The sequence below is a fragment of the Rhodotorula toruloides genome (assembly GCF_000320785.1).
Source record: "Rhodotorula toruloides NP11 unplaced genomic scaffold Scaffold2, whole genome shotgun sequence".
Classification (NCBI taxonomy): Eukaryota; Fungi; Basidiomycota; class Microbotryomycetes; order Sporidiobolales; family Sporidiobolaceae; genus Rhodotorula; species Rhodotorula toruloides.
Window position 1 is genome coordinate 658963 of NW_015622962.1, and position 19515 is coordinate 678477.

The 19515-nt window shown below is 64.0% G+C and overlaps 6 protein-coding genes across 6 annotated transcripts; 5 read left to right on the forward strand and 1 right to left on the reverse strand.

Moving 5' to 3' along the window:
• Nucleotides 1–113: 113 nt before the first annotated feature.
• Nucleotides 114–1480, forward strand: RHTO_02945 (ubiquitin thioesterase OTU1; the record flags this gene model as incomplete). Its single annotated transcript, XM_016416617.1, has 6 exons — nt 114–133; nt 198–304; nt 389–830; nt 886–1076; nt 1140–1320; nt 1378–1480. The coding sequence occupies 6 exons, from the start codon at nt 114–116 to the stop codon at nt 1478–1480; spliced, it is 1044 nt and encodes a 347-aa protein (XP_016276336.1).
• A 426-nt stretch (nt 1481–1906) lies between these two features.
• On the forward strand, nt 1907–5083 carry RHTO_02946 (E3 ubiquitin-protein ligase NEDD4; the record flags this gene model as incomplete). Its single annotated transcript, XM_016416618.1, has 11 exons — nt 1907–1964; nt 2110–2216; nt 2273–2288; nt 2359–4006; nt 4066–4324; nt 4387–4409; nt 4473–4560; nt 4635–4740; nt 4797–4902; nt 4965–5010; nt 5072–5083. The coding sequence occupies 11 exons, from the start codon at nt 1907–1909 to the stop codon at nt 5081–5083; spliced, it is 2469 nt and encodes an 822-aa protein (XP_016276337.1).
• Nucleotides 5084–5708: 625 nt separating this feature from the next.
• On the forward strand, nt 5709–10183 carry RHTO_02947 (transcription regulator HTH; the record flags this gene model as incomplete). Its single annotated transcript, XM_016416619.1, has 3 exons — nt 5709–6529; nt 6588–8368; nt 8427–10183. The coding sequence occupies 3 exons, from the start codon at nt 5709–5711 to the stop codon at nt 10181–10183; spliced, it is 4359 nt and encodes a 1452-aa protein (XP_016276338.1).
• Nucleotides 10184–10693: 510 nt separating this feature from the next.
• Nucleotides 10694–12376, reverse strand: RHTO_02948 (ceramide glucosyltransferase, glycosyltransferase family 21 protein; the record flags this gene model as incomplete). The annotated part of the gene is made up of 5 exons (XM_016416620.1): nt 10694–11201; nt 11262–11859; nt 11919–12178; nt 12233–12295; nt 12357–12376. The coding sequence occupies 5 exons, from the start codon at nt 12374–12376 to the stop codon at nt 10694–10696; spliced, it is 1449 nt and encodes a 482-aa protein (XP_016276339.1).
• Nucleotides 12377–12491: 115 nt separating this feature from the next.
• On the forward strand, nt 12492–15321 carry RHTO_02949 (cell cycle control protein, Cwf22; the record flags this gene model as incomplete). Its single annotated transcript, XM_016416621.1, has 5 exons — nt 12492–12553; nt 12642–13056; nt 13120–13714; nt 13777–14084; nt 14143–15321. The coding sequence occupies 5 exons, from the start codon at nt 12492–12494 to the stop codon at nt 15319–15321; spliced, it is 2559 nt and encodes an 852-aa protein (XP_016276340.1).
• Nucleotides 15322–16643: 1322 nt separating this feature from the next.
• RHTO_02950 (metallothionein expression activator) lies at nt 16644–19434 on the forward strand (the record flags this gene model as incomplete). Its single annotated transcript, XM_016416622.1, has 3 exons — nt 16644–19144; nt 19202–19282; nt 19347–19434. The coding sequence occupies 3 exons, from the start codon at nt 16644–16646 to the stop codon at nt 19432–19434; spliced, it is 2670 nt and encodes an 889-aa protein (XP_016276341.1).
• Nucleotides 19435–19515: the final 81 nt, after the last annotated feature.

The window sequence follows — 19515 nt, forward strand, 5'->3', positions numbered from 1 at the left end:
ACTCCAGCAAGCGTAGAGCGGTGTGTGGTCGAGTGTCAACGCCTCATCAGTCCCAAGGTTGACCTTCTCCACCTCCCTCGTCCTCCGCCAGAACAGCTTACTGTGACCTAGAGATGCTTACACTGCGCATCAGGCGAGTAGCTGGGACGTTACACCTAGCCACCCCGCCCGCTGACGCCGCTCTCCTCGCTGCACAGAGGACCCCAAGGACAGGCCGTCGCGACGCTCGAGGACAACGCCACACTCGCTCAGCTGCGGTCAAAGGTGGAGGAGACGACAGGGATACCTCCTGCGAGGCAAGAGCGTGCGCCTCCAGTTTTTCACTGGCTTCTGCGCCCGCTGACACAGCACCGTCGGCTCGTCAAACCCCCGCTCCCCTCCCACACAGTGCGCCACGGCTATCCTCCGAAGCTGCTCGAGCCTGCTGCACCTCCACAATCGAGTTTGAAGTCGCTGGGAATCACCAGCGGCGAAGCCTTTGTCGTCTCGGAGGGTTCAGCCGAGCCAGCAGCGTCGACGTCTTCCTCGACTGCCACGCCCTCTCAGCCCCGCTCCGTCTCTCCTGCCGTCGTACCCTCAGTCGCACCAAGTCGAGCTCAACAACTCGTCGCACCGCCCAAGCCCCAAGCTGCTGGATCAGGCGGGCAGTACATCGAGACGGGCGGCGGCTTCCTCTGTCTGCGGGTCGTTCCAGACGACAACTCCTGCCTCTTCCGCGCGGTAGGGCTGGTACTGAGTCCTGGAGAGGCGGATGCTGCAGCGTCGTTTAGGCGAGTCGTGGCTGGCGCAATTCAGGCGGACCCGGAGACGTATTCGGAGGCGATGCTCGGGTGCGTTCCCTCCTTGCCCTTGCTCAACAGCTGCTAACGCTCTTCTCTCCGATAGGCGAACACCTGAAGAGTACATCGCCACGATTCTCAAGCCAACCTCATGGGGCGGCGCTATCGAGCTCGCCATCTTCGCCCAGCACTTCTCGACAGAGATCTGCAGCATCGACGTCCAGACAGGACGGGTCGACCGGTTCGGCCAAGACGCAGGATACGACACCTTTGTCATGCTCGTCTACTCTGGTATTCGTGCGTTCGTCTCTTGGGCATGCAGCTCTCGCCAGACTGACCCCCTCTCGAATTGGCTCGCAGACTACGACGCCTTGACGTTCTCGTTCGCCCCGCCGGAAGCTTCGACGTCGTTCCCGCCTCCCAACATCGACTTTGACACAACCGTCTTCCCTCGATCCGAGGAAAACCTGCTCTCGGCCGCATGTGAACTCGTCGCACAGCTGCGGGCTCAGCATGCGTACACTGATACGGCGACTTTCGCGTGCGTTCCTTCTCTCGTCGATCATCACTCCCTCGCTGACTCGTCGACTGCTCACAGCCTTCGATGCGGAGTCTGTCGCGAGGCGCTCAAGGGGGAGAAGGAGGCTCGCCAGCATGCCGAGCAGACGGGTCACACCTCCTTCACCGAGTACGACGGCTAGATACAACGTAATCTATGACCCTTTTCCGCTGCTCGCTTCGACCTTGTCGCTGCGTACGTCTTTCGGGGCGAGGAGATTCGAGTCGAGATATCGGTTGTCTCGACTGCTCCTTTTGCTCTCACTCCGCCTCAGTAAATCCTTCGATGCGCTTTCGAAGCCATTGCAAGCATTCCCACCGCTCCGGAAGCGGTTTGTGAGGACCACCTTGCGGACTTCAATTACAACCTCGGTCCGTCTTCGCTCGCTGCCACCTCGAACCTTGACACTCTCGCGCCGAGGGACCTGCGACTGCACCAGCTGCAGCCAGCTACATCGCAGAGACCGCTCCGAGCACACACGAGCCAGTCCGGCTGAGCCGTGCACCCGCCGCTCCTTGCCTCCTCGCACGACTCCCGCCGGCCACTCGTCGTCGACCCGCCTGCCAGGATGTCGTCTGGCGCTGCTGCTCCCGATCCCAACAGGAAGCGCAAAGTCCGCGTCACCAGTGCGTCCCTCCCGCTCTTGTTGTCGCCGCAGAGCGAGGCCGACCGACCGACCCCTCCTCGAGGCGGCTTACACAACGGGTCCTCGCGCGCTGCGATGCCTGCGCTACATGGGACTGACTGTTTCGTTCTCTCCGGTACCGACAGTCGTTGCAGCGGACTCGCTGGCCAAGCGGGATGTGTTCCGTCTTCCGGATCCGTTTGCGGTGATGACTGTCGATGGCGAGCAGACAATGACCACCTCTGCGATCAAGGTGCGCAGGTTCTATACGACTCTCCCAAGCGCTTGCTGACCCCGTTGCGCTCGCAGAAAACGCTCAACCCTTGTGCGACGCCGACGGAGATACGTCTTCGCGAGGGAGGGGCTGTGCTGACCTCTTCTTCCCACGCTCCCAGACTGGAACGAGTCGTTTGACGTCGACGTCAAGGACTCGAGCGTCCTCACGGTCCAGATCTTCGACCAGAAGAAGTTCAAGAAGAAGGATCAGGGCTTCCTCGGCGTCATCAACATCCCCATCGCGCAGGCCGTCGACCTTGACCTCGGCGGTGAAGAGACCTTTACCCGCGACCTGAAGCGCTCTAACGACCAGCTCGTCGTCCACGGCAAGCTGATAGTGCACGTCACGACCAACTTGAACGGCGGCGCCCGCCCCGCGACGACCGCACCTCTCGGTAGCTCTAGCACCGCGCAAACTGCCTCCGGAAGCGGCTCGCCTGCTCCTTCGCCTGCGCCGTCGACGTCTGGTACGCCCGCTGCGGCCGCCATTGCCGCTCCCGCCTCGCCCCGTCCCGATGGCGCCTCATCCGCCTCGACCGCCACGCCTGCTCCTACCGCTACTCCCGCCGCCGCGCCTCCTGCCGCCCCCACATCCGGCTCGACAACTCGCGAATTCAACTCGCGTGAGGACCAGTACGGCCCGCTCCCGCCTGGCTGGGAGCGCCGCGTCGACCACCTCGGCCGGACCTACTATGTCGACCATACCACCCGCACGACGACCTGGACTCGTCCGAACCGCGACCAGCCTGCATCGGCGAGGCCGAACGGAGCGACGTCGACGGCGGTGGGTTCGCAGGCGAGCAGTGCGGCTCGTGCCGGTGGACGTACGACGGCAGATGAGTTCTTGGGCACGGGCGACTCGCAGAGCGCGACGCCGGCTCAGCCTTCGACGCCCACGTCGGCGACTGCTGCAGCTGCGGCTGGACACGCCAGCTCGGCGACGACTGTCGGATCGGGACCGCTGCCCGCTGGATGGGAGCAGCGCTTCACTCCCGAGGGACGCCCGTACTTTGTCGACCACAACACGCGGACGACGACCTGGGTCGACCCGCGGCGGCAGCAGCTCTTGCGCGTCATGGGCCCGAACGGGAACAACCTGACGGTCCAGCCGCAGTCGGTGTCGCAGCTCGGCCCGCTGCCTTCGGGCTGGGAGATGCGCCTGACGAGCACGGCGCGCGTCTACTTTGTCGACCACAACACGAAGACGACGACGTGGGACGACCCGCGCCTGCCGTCGTCGCTCGACCAGAACGTGCCGCAGTACAAGCGCGACTTCCGCCGCAAGCTCATCTACTTCCGCTCGCAACCGGCTTTGCGGCCCTCGCCCGGCCAGTGCCACGTCAAGGTCCGCCGCACGCACATCTTTGAGGATTCGTACGCCGAGATCATGCGCCAGACGCCGAACGACCTCAAGAAGCGCCTGATGATCAAGTTCGACGGCGAGGACGGCCTCGACTACGGCGGTCTCTCGCGCGAGTTCTTCTTCCTCCTCTCGCACGAGATGTTCAACCCGTTCTACTGCCTGTTCGAGTACTCGGCGCACGACAACTACACGCTCCAGATCAACCCCAACTCGTCCGTCAACCCCGAGCACCTCAACTACTTCAAGTTCATCGGGCGCGTTCTCGCACTCGCCGTCTTCCACCGACGCTTCCTCGACGCCTACTTCATCACGGCGCTGTACAAGATGATCCTCAAGAAAAAGATCACGCTCGCCGACATGGAGTCGGTCGACGCCGAGATGTTCCGCTCGCTCGCCTGGATCCTGTGCGTTCAGGCGTGCTCTCGACTGCTCTATCGCTCGCTGACACCGTCCGCAATCGCAGCGAGAACGACATCACGGACGTCATCGAGAACACCTTCTCGGCAGAGGACGACCGCTTCGGCGAGACGGTCACGATCGACCTCAAGCCCGGCGGACGCGACATCGAGGTGACGAACGAGAACAAGAAGGAGTACGTGCAGCTCATCGTCGAGTGGCGCATCCAGGGTCGCGTCAAGGACCAGTTCTCGGCGTTCTTGAGCGGCTTCAACGAGCTCATCCCGCAAGAACTCATCAACGTGTTTGACGAGCGCGAGCTTGAGGTGCGTAGGCATTGCTTCGCAGGCGAGAAACCGTTGCTGACGAGCCTTTTGTGACTCCGCAGCTCTTGATCGGCGGAATGAGCGAGTAAGTCCCTCCTCGCCTCCTCCCGCTTCCAGCTATCTGCTGACCAGCTTCTCACGCCCACAGGATCGATGTCGACGACTGGGTCAAGCACACCGACTACCGCGGCTTCACGCAGAGCGACGAGGTCGTGCAGTGGTTCTGGAAGGCGAGTGTCCACTTTCTCTTCCTCCGCCTCGCCCTCGTCATTCTCTCTGCTGACACACACCGCTCTTACGTCGCTTTCAGGCCGTCAAATCATGGCCGACTGAGAAAAAGTCGAGGTTGTTGCAATTCGCCACGGGGACGAGTCGCATCCCTGTGAACGGATTCAAGGACTTGCAGGGTTCCGATGGTGCGTTCTTATGCTCGTACGTACCGCTTAGCTCGTGCTGATGAGGACGAACGCAGGTCCTCGCCGCTTCACGCTCGAAAAATCGGGCGAGATCACGCAGCTCCCCAAATCGCACACGTGCTTCAACCGCCTCGATTTGCCGCCCTATCCCGACTACGAGACGTGCGTTGTCCTCTTGACACTCTGCGCGCGACAGCTGGCTGACGCGGTATTGAGCTGGGCAGGCTCGAGAAGAAGTTGACTATCGCCATCGAGGAGACGATGGGTTTCGTGCGTTCGCTCACACTCGCTGCGTCGCTGAACGTTACTGACGATCCTACTTCACACACAGGGCAACGAGTAAACCGCCTCCATCGCCGCCGTCGCCGTCGAAACGGCACTCCGCGCCTCTGCGTCTCTCATCTCCCATGGACCCTGCTCCCCTTTCGTCCCGCCTTGCCCTTCCTGCCGTTCTTCATCGTTGCCACGTGCCACTCGTCTTGTATTCCCGTCTACCTTTTCGTTCGTGTACACTAGATATTCGTCCTCGCCGCCTGGATTGAGTAGGAGCGAGTCTCGTCCCCATCCCCGGTTGTGTCGCTTGCCGGGTTCTCTCTTCCTCGTCGTTTCTCTCGTCACCTTGCAACGCCTATTCCAGCTTCGAAGCGGTTCAAGCGAGTTCGTCATACCATACAACAACTGGATTACATTGAGTGATTACCCTGATGTTGTAATCGAGCAGAATGGTGTGCCTGGTCTCGGCTCACGGACATCCCGCTCGCTTGTTCACGACTTTGCTTCGCCTCAACCTTGCTCGCTGTGCACGCTCTGGACGAGGATCGGGTGCTGGATCGTTGCTCATCTCGGACTACGCACGCCCACCCACGCACACCAACCCACTCGAACCAGCGACGGAGTGAGAGCGGGTGCTCGCCGAGGGAGAGCTCCCAGCGTCGAAGGCTCGAGCCCGCGTCTCTTCCAAAGGTCGCATGCAAGGGCCTGCAGCGGTGGACCAGCAGCAGCAGCAGAACTCGCACAGGGACAAACACAAGGCCGTGGTGCTGCCGCCGCCGGCGCGCTCGAGCGGCAGGACGACTGCGGCTGGATCGAGTGGAGGAGGTGAAGGGGCTGCTGTGATGGCACGGTCGACGAGGCAGCAGCAGACACTGGTGCAAGGGGACACGCAGGATCAGCCACAGCCTGTGCACAACACGCGCAGGCGGGCGGGCAGCCTCGTCAAGTCGCTCCCCTCGCGGACGAGGACCAAGGCGACTCCGCCGCCGCAAGGGTCCCAGTCGGCCCAGTCGTCGCCCAAGCAGGCTGCGGCAGAGTCACACAACACTCGCTTCGCACAGTCACGCCGACCCGCGGGCGCCGCCGCCGCCACCACCGCCGCCTCGACTTCACAGTCACCCGCTCCGCTCGTCCTTCCCGACCTCCCACCCGCGCCAGTCGAGTCGGTCAAGCCTGCGCCAGCACCAGCAGCACCGTCCTTCTCCATGCCCGACAATGCGCCACCCGGCTACCGTCCCGCGTCGATGCGGCCGCCCCTCTCCCGCATCCCCGCCTTCCCGCTCGTCGATTCCTACGTCCCCGACACGACTTCGTCCGACCGCCGACATCCTCGCCAACTCATCCCGGACCAGCTGGGCTTCCCGACGCTCGAGATGGAGGACAAGGTCAGGAAGGAGGACCGCGAGGACAAGTTGCTCATGGCGACTTGCGCCGTCCTGCACGCGTTCGAGAACCGCGCGTTGTGCCCGAAGGAGGTCGCAGAGGTCATGCTCGAGCGCAACTGGCTCAAGAATGCGTGCGTGCGGCCGCTCTCATCTCGAGTTTGCCGTGCTGACACCGCCTCGCTCACGCAGCGGGACGACTCCCTTTGCGCACGTCTCGACCTGCATTCGCTCGCACGTCTCTCGCGCATCCGCCGCCCAACCACCCTACACCCCTCTCCTCGTCCCGTTCGAGCTCGTCGGCGCCCTCACGGCCGAAGAAGTGCGCGCGGTCGGTCTTCACGCCGAACAACGACCGGCCGTCAAGCGCGGCACGCTGTGGTACCTTAACCCGCAGGTCTTTGGGCCTGGCGTCGGCGCAGACGACCCGTTTGTGCGGTGCAGGCGCGAGGCGGGACTAGCGCCGAGCGACAAGGACGGCTTGTATGTTCGCGGACTCGTACCCCTCCAACACCACCCTGCGCCCCTCCCGCCTGCTCTCGCACTCAGTTCGACGCTCTTCAATACCCCTCAAGACGAGGCGGACGCGATGGGCGGAGACGAGGAGGGCATGGGACGAGGGAAGCGGAAGCGTCGCGCGTCGAGCGCGATGATGGCTGCCATGGGCGCGCCTGCTACGCCCGGTCCTGGTCCCAGCCCGCTCGGGTCCGGAAGCTCGACGCCCGTCGCGATCCCCGCCGCACCGCGAGTTCCGACCGGCGCATTGGCGGGACCACCAGGAGGAGGAGGAGGACACCGTCGCTCGCAGTCGTTCGGCGGACCGTCGTCTGCACCTGTGCGGAGCGGGATCCCCAAGCTCAAGCTGCGACTGACGAGTCTGGACGAGGTGGACGATTCGGATGGGCATACGGGGGAGGCGGCCGAGTGGCGGAGGAAGAACAAAAAGAAGGTTCGGAGGGCGGGAAGCGAGGGGCTCAGTCGTGCTGGGAGCGTCGAGTCGAACGCGATTGATGACGATGACGACGACGCGTACTCGACTTCGTCCCTCCCGTACCGCTCGTCGACCTTTTCCTCCGCCTCTTCGTCCGCCCTTCTCGCCCAGTCTCTCCTTGCCGCCTCGACTCCCGGCTCGACTGCCCCCACGCCGAACATCGACACCTCCCTTGCCCCTCACACCGCCGTCTCGCCCGAAATCCTCTCTCTCGCACACAGCTCGGGCACGTCGTTCCCCTTCGCGCGGCCCGTCACAACACCCCTGCACCTCTCCGCTTCCGCACCCAACATCTTCTCTCACCACTTTACACACGCTCCCTCCCCTCCCGACGTCGTCATGGACGACGCGCCCTCACCCTCGGCGACCGACTCCCGACCTACCACATCAGCCGGCCTCGCCACAGCCGTCACTCCGCCCTCGGACTCGCCCACTTCCGAAGACGACTTCCACGAAGCCATGCTCCGCGGCGACGACTTTGATTTTGAGTGGGGCAGTGAATCGTACACTACTGCAGGGACGGGTGCGAGTTCGGTCGAAGCTTCGGCGACGATTGGAGCGGCTGCTGTGACGGATACGAGCGAGGAGGCGCAGGCTGAGCTGTTGGCCAAGGCGTTCGAGCAGCAGGCAGCTGTGATGGAGCGCAGGAAGGAGGCGCAAGCTGGGAGGGAGAGGGAGAGGGCTGTCACGCCTGCTGGTGGGGAGGAAGCGAGCGTCGATACGCCTGCTACGACTCCGCGCAGTCCTGGGAAGGAGTTGCAGGAGGACGCGGAGGATGTCAAGGTCGGCGCGGGGGAGAAGAAGGCGCTCGAGGAAGAGGGTATCGAGGTCGTCAAGGGTCCGCTGGGCACGATCTCGCAGATTGGGATGAGGGTCACGCTTTGCGGCGGGTTCTCGGGCGCGGACGACGATGACCGCGAGGATGGAGATGTCGTGATTGTTGCGAGCAGGTCGCATGTCAAGCAGGAGGCGCCTTCCAGCGGTGCGTTTGAACCGCCTCGTTCCTTCAAAAGTGTGTGCTGACTCGCAACGCCTCGCAGACCCCGCCCAGTCGACCGACACGCTCATCAACCTCGCTGCGCACGAGTCGCCGACCCACAAGAGCGACTCGGCCCACCTCGCGCCCCCTCCTTCGCCTCTCCCGCTCGAATTGTCTCCCATGCCGGCACTCAACAACGCCTTCGCTGCCGTCGACTTCGATTTTGTCGGGCACGAAGAGGTCGAGCGCGCGCAAGACGGGTTCGGGTTTGTCCACGACGTCGATCTCGCAGACGACGAGGAGGATGGTGAGGAGGACGAGGTTGTCACGGTCAAGGTCGAAGATGACGAGCCCGAGATGGCCGTTTCCTCCGCACCTTCGTCTCGCGCGTCCTCTGCCGTCCCAGCTTTCGACTCCCGCCTTCTGGCAGGTGTGCGCGCCGGTTCAGCAGGGTCGTCAGGCAGCGACAGCGACGCCTTCGATCCGATGACGTTCGTCTCGCCTTCGACGCTCGCGACCGGCCTTCCTGTCCCGCAGCCCGCTCCCTCGCCGCCCGAAATGACCGACTGGTCGCTCAGCATGGACATGCTCGACGACATCGATGCCGAGCATGCCGCACCTGTCGACCTTATGGCGCCCGAGACGATTGGTCTTGAGGAGCTCGATCTCGCCTGGGCCGGAGATGACGAGGAGGCTTCGCCGCCTGCGCCGATTCCCAAACCCTCGCCACGCATCGGCGGCGGTCTCACCCTCACCGTACCCCGTTCGAGCGCAACGGCCTTCCTCACCGGCTCGTCGCACCCTCACTCGCCTCTCCGCTTCACCTCGCCCATCCCGTCGCCGCGTCGTACATCGTCGTCGAGAGTCCCTGTCCTCGCCGACTTTGGCAAGATGAGCGGACGCGGCGTTGCCTCGCCCGCACCGCCCGCCTTGTCCCGCACGTCCTCGTCCGCGACTATCTTCGCGGGATCGACTCAGCGCGGCTCGTCGAACCTGTCGAGCTCGCCCAAGTCGGCTTCGACGAACGTTGTCATGGAGCCCGTCATCCCGCTCGAGCCGCTCGTTGTCGCCACCATCATTCAGCGCGGCATCGTTGTCTTCTCGGTCGAGGTAACGGACTTGGCTACGGCTCGTACGATGCCGCTCCTGCGTCGCCTCGACACGGACTACGTCAACGCAACCGTCCTCCTTCAAGCCGCTCTCTCGTCCCCGCTCGAGCGCGCTTCCGCCCTCGCAGGCCTCCTCGTCAAGACCGACACCTTCCGCGTCCCTGCGGCTTCCGACGCCGGTGTCGAGGGCACCTGGATTCCTATCTCAGTCGCCCGCGACTTCCTCGCCGCGCACGCCAAGCAACTCGGCCACCTCTCGTCCTTCCTCGGCGACGACCTCGCAGCGCACTTCCCCGAACCCGTCCCGACTATGCGCTCAAGCGGCAAGTCCTCACTCGAGCAGAAGGGCGCGAAGGACCCGAACTTTGTCGTTCTCGGCTCGCCCAGCTTTGAAGGCGCCGAGTTGCTCCGCAGGTGCGGACCGCCTGGCGTCGTCCGCCGCGTGTCGTCGACCTCGCCCGCCACGCCTCCTGCTGCCACTCTGGTTCACGATGTGCAGCTCGACGAGGACGAGGAGGAAGATCGGTCCGACGAGGACGAGCGTGAAGTCTCGAACTCGCCTCCGCCTCCTCGCACTCGACGCTCGACAGCAGCAACCCGATCAACTCGTCGTTCGAGCGTGGTCAAGCCTGCTCCTGTTCCGGAGCAATCGCCTCCGCGCAGGTCGACGAGGAGGCAGTCGGCGGCCGCTGCTGTGGCTGGCAGGTGATCGCGAGCCGTCCTCCCGAAACGAGCTCGGCGGCTTCCTCCTCCCTCTTCCACCCTCCTGTTGTTCTGCACTGTACATAGTCAGGTGAGCAGGCTTCATCCCTCTGATAACCCGTTGGGCTTGTGCTAACCCAACGATTCGTCCAGGCCGCCACCTTCCCCTCCGCCAAGCTCGCCCCGCCCCCCTCACCAACTCGTCCCCTCTCCCTCCTCTCCACTCTTCTTGGGTCTCAGTGGTGCTCGGTCTCGCTTGCACTCCCCACATGTAGCCATTCCTCCGGATTGCTCTCTTCACCCGCCGATTTATTCTCCCCCCTCTCCTCGCTTCGCCCCCGTCCTGCCCTACACGCATGATGTCCACCCAAGCCCTCGTAGATGCTCAAAAGCACGACACGAACAACGATGAAGTCCGAAATCGAAGCAGTAGTAGACACTAGACTCCCTTGCGCCGCGACGAGACGAGGGCGAGACAACACGTCTTTCTGCATTTCGCCCGTCTATTGCTACTCCTCTACCGCGGCTCGATGTGCGAGGATGCCCGTGCCTCTACGTCGTCCGGGCTGAGCGTCACATACCCGTTCAGTCCGCCCCTTCCGGCCAACCACCTCGTCGAAATCCGCTGCCACAGCCGCTCGACCAGCGCTTCGCTCTCGCCGTCCTTCAGCGCCCTCACGCTCCCATCCCGCTGCACGCGATAGACAGTTCCTTCGTCCCGCCAGCCAACTGTGTCGCCAAGCATCGCGAACAGCCAGATCGGCAGGGCGAGGAGCTCGCGCAGCGCCCAGGCCTTGAAGTAGGCGAAGGAAGGGCCATCGTGTGCCGGAGGTCGAGTGACGGTCGACGTTGCGGGCGAAGCGGGGAGCAGGGACCGGTAGAGAGAGACGTCGAGCTGATACCAAGCGAGGGTATGGAGCGGGATGAAGAGCCACGAGGGGACGGAGAACAGGTGCTTGAAGGCGAGCGCGCCGAGGATGGCGGTGAGGACGCCTTCGGTGAGCGGTTCGACGAGGGTCGAGGCGCTGTGGGCAGGAGGGACGAGGTCAGCGGCTGCCGGATGGAAGGAAACACCCGCGACTCACGTCACCATGTACTTGCGGACTCGGATCCACCGCACTCGCCTGCGGAAATACTTGCCGAAGGACATCGTTCCGACCGCGTTGCCAGCGACCTCGACACCCATCGCGTGTCTCAGCCCCAGCTCCTCCCAGAGCGCAACGCCAATCTCGTTGTCCTCGCCCAGGTACTGACCGAACGCAGCGAGTCCAGGCTCGTCTGTGACGCCAGGCGGAGGAAGCGGCAGCTTGCCTCGCTGGCGCTTGAGCTCCGAAGCTCGGATGAGGTCTGTTCGGCGGTACAGGCAGGACTTGCCCGTAACGCACGAAGCGATGGCGACCTCATTGATGGCGAGGTACATCTTGGCATGCGTGGAGCAGAGGTAGACCTGCTCGACGCGGGAGCCGACGAGCGTGTCGGGGTAGACGGCAAACGGGAGATGGTGGACGAGACCGACTTGGCGGCCGCCTCGAGCGGGTTGGGAGAAGAGGGGAACGGAGCGGGAGAGACATTGAGGTGAGGTCAGGACGTTCGAGTCAAGGATCCAAAGTAGGTCGTGAGTTGCCGCGCGGTATGGGCGGATGAGGTTGTTGATCTTCGGGTTGACGCCGACAATCTCCTCGCCTGTCAAACGCTCGTCAGGTCGCTTGTCTGCTCCGTCTCTACTGAGAAACGTTGCGCACCGATGATCAGCTTGGCAGGCACCTTGGGGTACTTCCGCCGCAACTCCTCGACAATAGGGATCGCGGCATCTGCCTCGTCCGCGACCGAGAAGATGATCTCAAACTTGGGGTAGTCCTGCAAGAAGGACGCCTCGAGGTTCTCGTAGAGGTTGCAGTCGAGTCCTCGGAGTGGTCGCAGGATCGAGACGCCCGGTGCCGAGGATGCAGGGAGGGGCGGCGGTGGAAGTTGGGATGCTGGCGAGCGGGAGTAGCGTTTTCGCCTGTGGGAACGCCTGTCAGCGGTAGATCCATCCGCAACAAAGGCACTGACGCACGCTACTCGCAGCCCAAGGAGGAAGAGCGACCACAGGAGACAGTACCAGCCGAAGAACAGCCAACTGCGAGCAGGAGAGGTGTCATCAGCGTGGGAAGCTTGCGCAGCCTCGCATAACCACTCACCTCAGTACAGTAGCCCACATCGGCCTTTCCAGCTGCCCACGAGCGAGATAGGGTCGTCGTCGAGAGCGAAGTTGCTCCTTGCCTCCGCCAACAACGTCGTCTCCTGCTTGACGGCTCTCTGGGCAGCGCACAGCCATGTCGAGGGATCCTTCGCCACGCAGGGAACGCTCGGCGTCGCCCGCAGACAGCCCGCGCGTGTCGAGGAAACGGCAAGTCACCACCTCCCCCTCCTCATCAGCACGAGTCCCGTACGCCCGCTGACACGCTCTGACGCTGCGTACGCAGGTCGCCTGAGTCCCGCTCGCCTTCACCACCCGCCCGCCGTGTCCGCCCGTCCTCGCCTGGTCCTGCCGGCCGCGATGGCGCCCCCTCTCTCCCCCGCCTCCAGGATGTCGACCCTGTCCGCCTGAGGGAGCGCGAACGCCAGATGCGCGCCATGCAAGAGGCCGAGGGCTCTCGCGCACCTATCTCAATCAAGCCAAAGGTCGACCCGGCTGCCGAGGTCAAGAAGATGGCCTTGACGAGGGGCGGAGGGACCTACATCCCGCCGCACAGGCTGCGCGCGATGATGGCCGAGCAGGCACAGGACGACCAGGAGGGCGAGGACTACCAGCGGCTGACGTGGGAGGCGCTCAGGAAGAGTATCAACGGTCTCATCAACAAGGTCAACACGGCCAACATCAAGCTCATCGTGCCGCAGGTGCGCTCGTCTTGCAGTGCCGGTTATTTCGCTCGGTGACTGACGCGTACCCTCTTCGCACAGCTGTTCGGCGAGAACCTGATCCGCGGAAAGGGTCTCTTTGTCCGATCCGTCATGCGCGCCCAGGCTTCCTCCCTCCCCTTCACCCCCATCTTCGCCTCCCTCGTCGCCATCATCAACACCAAACTTCCGCAAGTCGGCGAGCTCCTTCTCCACCGCCTCATCCACCAGTTCCGCCGCAGCTACACGCGAAACGACAAGCCGACCATGACCGCAACGACCACCTTCCTCGCCCACCTCGTCAACCAGCAGGTCGCGCACGAGGTCCTCGCGCTCCAGATGCTCGTCCTCCTGCTCGAGCGGCCGACAGACGACTCGGTCGAGATTGCCGTCTCGTTCATGCGCGAAGTCGGCGCCTTCCTGGCCGAACATTCGGCCCGCGCCAACAACGGCATCTTCGACCGCTTCCGCACGATCCTGAACGAGAGCGGGATTGACAAGCGAGTGCAGTACATGGTCGAGGTACTCTTTCAGGTCCGCAAGGACAAGTACAAGGACAACCCTATCATCCCCGAAGGGCTTGACCTTGTCGAGGAGGAGGACATGATCACCCACCGCATCTCGCTCGACGACGAGGTTACGGTGCAGGAGACCCTGAGTGCGTACCAAGGCCCTTCCGCTTCCTGTCGACTTGCCTGACTAGTCTCTCTCCCCGCGCAGACATCTTCAAGTTCGATCCGAACTTCAAGGAGAACGAAGAGGCGTACGCCGAGATCAAGCGCGAGATTCTCGGCGACTCGGACGACGAGGAAGGCTCGGGCGACGAGGGCGACACGGAGGAGGGCAGTGACGAGGAAAGCGAGATTGACGACGGCATCAAGGCGGACGGCACGGTCGACGTGCACGACCAGACGGGCGCCAACCTCGTCAACCTTCGTCGGACGATCTACCTGACCATCATGTCGGCGCTCGACTTCGAGGAGGCGACGCACAAGCTGCTCAAGCTGGATATTGCGCCTGGCCAGGAGGTGCGCGCAAGTGCTCACTTTGACTCGTTTCCTTGAGCTGACGATGTCGCGCCCGCAGGTCGAGCTGTGCAACATGGTCATCGAGTGTTGCTCGCAGGAGCGGACGTTCAGCAAGTTCTACGGCCTGATGGGCGAGCGGTTCTGCAAGATCAACCAGGTGTGGGCGACGGCGTACGAGCAGTGCTTCGTCAACTACTATGCCACGATCCACCGCTACGAGACGAACCGCCTGCGCAACATCGCCCGCTTCTTCGGCCACCTCCTGATGACGGACGCCATGTCGTGGACGGTTCTCGAGGCGGTCAAAATGAACGAGGACGACACGACGTCGTCGTCGCGTATCTTCGTCAAGATCCTGTTTCAGGAAATGCTCGAGGGCATGGGTCTCAAGCGCCTCGTCGACCGGTTCAAGGACGAGTCGCTCCAGCCGTACCTCGGCAACGTCTTCCCGATCGACAACCCGAAGAACACGCGCTTCTCGATCAACTTCTTCACCGCCATCGGCCTCGGCGCCATCACCGAGAACATGCGCGAGCACCTCAAGAAGATGCCAGCGCTCCTCCTCGAGCAGCAGCGCCGCGCACAGGTCACGGGCGGCGGAGCATCGTCTTCCTCCGACTCGGACTCGTCGTCCTCTCTCTCGTCCTCGTCCCTCTCCGAATCCTCCGACTACTCCTCGGACGACTCGCGCTACCCCCGCCGCAAGTCCTCCCGGCGCTCTCCCTCTCCCCGCCGCGGCCGATCCCGCTCCCGCTCCTACGACAGCCGCGACCGCTCGCGCGCGAGGTCGTACGACAGTCGCAGCCGCTCACGGTCTCGCACGCCCTCCCGTTCTCCTCCCCCTCTTCGCCGTGGCGGCAGGGACCGCAGCCCTTCGGACTCGCGCTCCCCTCCGCCTCGCAGCACTCGCCGCCGCTCTCCCTCGTACTCCCGCTCTCCTCCTCCCCGTCGCCGCGGTGACTCGCCTCCAAGGCGGCGCGACCAGTCTCCGACGCCACCTCCGCGTGACTCGGCGCCGAAGCGCGACTTCCGTCACCCTGACCGGCGCTTCGACGACGATGACCGGCGGGATGGGCCCAGCGGTGGCGGCGGAGGCGGTGGAAGGGATTTCAGGCATCCGGATAGGCGGTTCGATGGACCTCCGGCTCCGCCCCGTGGTGGCGGCGTCGGGTACGGTCCTCGAGCTGGTGCAGGCGGAGGACGTGAGCGGGACGGAGGATGGGGAGCAAGGCGGTGAGCGTTGCGAAGATTTGCGGGGCGCTTTGTACGCTGTTCTCCATGTAGTCTGTCGCGCTCCGTCTCTCTCGCTTCTTGCAAAAGCTGTTTGCACTGCCGTCGCTGCTCGTGAGCAACGACGACGAGCTGATCCGCGGACCTTCCGCGAGTGAGGACCGGCTTTCTCTCTCTCTCCTTCGCCTGTTCCTTCTCGTCACTCTCCGCTCGTTCGGCGCTGTTCTCCCTCGCTACGTAGCCGCAGAACGCACCGATGCTCCGATCGGGCCAGCTTCATTACGCCGTCGCTGCGGGTCGACGACGAATCTTCGAACGCTCCGAAGCAGTCTCGCGCAAAGTTGCCGGACGCTCTGTTCGATCTGCCGGCGAGTCTGGCTCGTCTGCTGCAACGCGGCGCAGTCGGAGGAACGGAAAGAAGGGGTCTGGGCAGTCGTCGACGAGGTCGAGGCGGAGAACAACCGTTCCGCTCGACTTTCCCCTTTGGCTGCTTGTCAGAGCGCTTCAAGCTTGTCTCGAGAACTGCGCTTTCATTGAGCGCGCGACGCGGATCGACCGGCGGTCGAAGGAATTGCAAAGTCGGCTTTGGGCAGCTTTTCCTGCGGACTGTCGATGCGCCTCGTCGAGGAGCGATGTCGAGGGACGCAAGACTCGGCGAGAAGGACGCTGACGAGTGCGCTGGCGTAAGGGCGACGAGGACAAGGGCTGCGTCGGTGCATGCCGGACTCCGGGAGGAACCCCGAATGAGGAAGCGCGGGCGAGCGGGCGATGGGCAGTCGACGGTCTCGCCCTGCGAGGATCCGCTCGTCTCATCAGAAACCCACTTTCAGCGCGGACTCCGCTGCAGCGCTTTCTCCCTCGCCCGCACCCGCACCGCTGCCACCCGCGCCAACTCCGCCCCAGCCAGCCCGCGACCTGCTCGTCCACGACGCCGAGCACCCTCGACAGCCCCTGCCAGCGCCCCGGCTCCTTCCGTCCCCGGTAGAAAACTGCCTCAACATCTGGAGGTTGGAACCTCGCCCTTTCGCCTTACGTCCTCCCCTCGTCGCCAGAGCGCTCGTCGTCGTCCGTTCTCCCACCCGCTCACAGTGCCCCGAGACCTCGCCCAGCCGTCCCCGACTCGTTCCACGACGCCTGTGGTCGCCCTCGATCGGCTCGTGCAATTTGGCTCCATCTGGGACGGCCATTGTGAGTCCGCCTCGAGTGTCTCCCGCCTGTTTACCCATCGCAAGGCTCGCTGACGGACACTCGTGCGGCTCGCAGAACCACTGCGACGAGACGACAACACCCCTTTGACCCCCGTCTTGCGCCCAGCGACTAGTCGTCACAATGGCCTACTACCTCGACTCGTCATTCGACCTCGGCTCATACGGCAACGAGCCTTTCGACGAGTCCCATACGCTCCTGCCAAACAATGCATTCGACGTCGACTCGACCATCTTCTCCGATCCTGGGCCCCTTCCCTCCCGAACAACCGGACCGCTCGGCAACTCTTCATCCAACTACACCCACTTCCCCGACTCTCTCGCCCCCGCGCCCTCTGTCCATGTCGCAGACCCGACCAGCACCCTCGGAGCGTCGACTTCGTCGAACCCCTTCTCCCTGTACGACCTCGACTCGCCGTTTGGCTCGTCTGGGAGCCAAGTCCCGGTTCGGTCCCTCACGCGTGACGGCAGGCTCAAGACGCGGCTCATGGGCGTCGGCAGCGACGGCGGCTTCCTCACCTCTCCGCTCATCGTCGGCAAGCCTCGCGTCGACAGCCGGACAGGCAGACTCGCCGCGCCCGAGATTGCCATCGACTCGCCCATTCCTCCGCCGCCGCAGTCCTCTCTCATGACGCCTGGCGATTCGCACAGCGGCGTTGTGAGCAGTGAACGCGGCGTGACGAACGAGATGATGCCGAGTTTGAGCGTCGGCAGCACGGCGAGCTACACATCCGCGAGCATGTCAGTCTCGGGCAGCCGTCCCGGCACCGCCGTCCAGGTCGTCGTGCCAGAGCCGACAGGACTCGGCATGGGCATCTCGGGCTTGGACGATCTGCAGGAAACGATGGGAGGATTCGGAGCCGACGACCTCGGTTTGCGCAGCTACGGCATGGCCAAGGGTGCGACGACCGGTCACGACGGCTACCTCGGCACCTCGCAGCACCTCTCGTCGTCGCAGACTCGGCGCACTCGGAGCGTGACGGGCGATGGTCGTCCTGCGACGGCCGGCTTCGACAGCTTCGACTATTCCTCCTTCCGTCTTCCGCCTCCTCCCGTCCCCGAGACTTCCTTCCGTCCAACGAGGGCGCTGCCGACTCGCACGATCAACAAGGCCAAATCTTGCTCGGCTCTCGCTGCTCAGGCTCGCGAGCAAGACGCGCAGGCCATGTACGAGCCCCTCACGCCCGTCTCTACGGATCAATCGACTTTTGCACCAACCGGCGCGACCTTCGGCACACCCCATACGGGCTACGTCGAGGTACCGAACACGGGCCCGCTCAGCTTCGCCGACCTCTACAACGTCGGCCTGGCGGAAGAGGCGGCCGTCGACGAGCTCGACGTGCACAAGAAGGACATCTTCGATCACGGCGCGGTCGACACGCTCAATATCGGTCTCGGCATGAGTGGTGGAGCGAACCTTCTTCTTCCGACCTTTGGCATTCCTTCTGCGCTCTCCTCCCCCTCAACGCCTTACCTCTCCGACCCATCGCCCGACACGGGTATGCAGTACGATGCGTACGACGGCTTGGCGTCCGCTCCGATGTTCCCAGCTACATCGGTCGGCTCGACCTTCTCAGCCGCGACCACCCACTCGCCTCTCCCCGACGTCGCAGGCCGACAGCGCTCCGTCACGTACGGTTACGCGGCACCTACTCCAGCTGCCGAGGACGAGATGAGCTACGGCCGCTCAAGTCGGCAGCGCCAGCAGCAGCTTCCTCCAGACTCGGCGTACGGCGCAGGTCGCAAGAACTTCTCGTACCCGACTCGCTTCGCATCGCAGGTGCAGGCGCCCCCGCCGCCTATGCAATGGTCCGGCTCGCAGGGCCCGCCTCTTCTCCCTCTCCCGCCGGTCCCGACCACCCCGACTCGCCAGCGCTTCAACCCACACGTACGTTGCATGACAGGTCCCGCCGGCTCGATGGCCGACTACGAGCCGCACACGAACGTCTTCGTCTCGCATGACAGGACGGAGGACTACGAGCGCAAGCTTGCGACGTTCGACTCGCTCTACGACCCGTACGCCGATGCGGCGCAGACGCCGTCGAAGCGTGCGCGCGAGGTGGACGTGTTCAGCCAGGACGACTCGGACATCGCGCTTTCACCAGAAGCCGAGGAGTCGCAGCGCACGAGCAAGCGACTTCGAACGGTCGCTTCCGCTCCTTGCCTTACTGGCCGACGGCGGTTGAGGCCGGGCCCGAAGCCCAAATCCATCAAGTCGCCTCAGACGGAGCACCAGTCCGTCTTCAGCGCGAACCTCTCGCCGCCGGTCCCGCAGATCCACCGCGCCGTCTCGCCCTACGCTTCTCCACTGCTTTCCGACGACGATGGCGAAGGTTTCCTCGTGAGCGACGGCAACGGCAACATCGCGACACCGGCAAGCATCACGTACGCCGTCGGTCCGCCAGCTCAACCAGGACAGCCGCGTAGCTCCGTCCCGCGCGAGGTCATCCAGTCGCTTTACGCCGCAGTGCCGGCTCACACGGCTGCCGACGGCACGAAGGTGTCGAAGCGCTACGGCTGCTTGATCGAAGGCTGCGGACGTTCGTTCCCGAGGAAGAGCGCGATCGAGAGTCACATCCAGACGCACCTCGAGGACAAGCCGTTCGTCTGCCCGCACGACGACTGGTGCGTGCTTCCCTGTCTCCTTCGAGCTACGCGACGCTGACGGCTCTCTGCTCACAGCGACGCATCGTTCGTTCGGCAGCACGACTTGCGGCGGCACGAGCGCATCCACTCTGGCAACAAGCCCTTCCCGTGTCCTTGGTGCGTTCCGACCGACACCCTGGCTGGTCGACTCGCTTCCTGACGGTCCTATTCGTGCCTACAGCGGCAAAGGCTTCGCTCGAGGCGACGCACTCGCACGACATCGCGCTCGCGGCATCTGCTCCGGCAGTCTCGTTCCGCGGAGAGGCTGAGCGCTTGATGCGGTCCCTCTCGTCAAACCCTGTTCATTCCTCCTCACGCTGTTGCCTTGATCACGCTCCCGTCACGCCCTC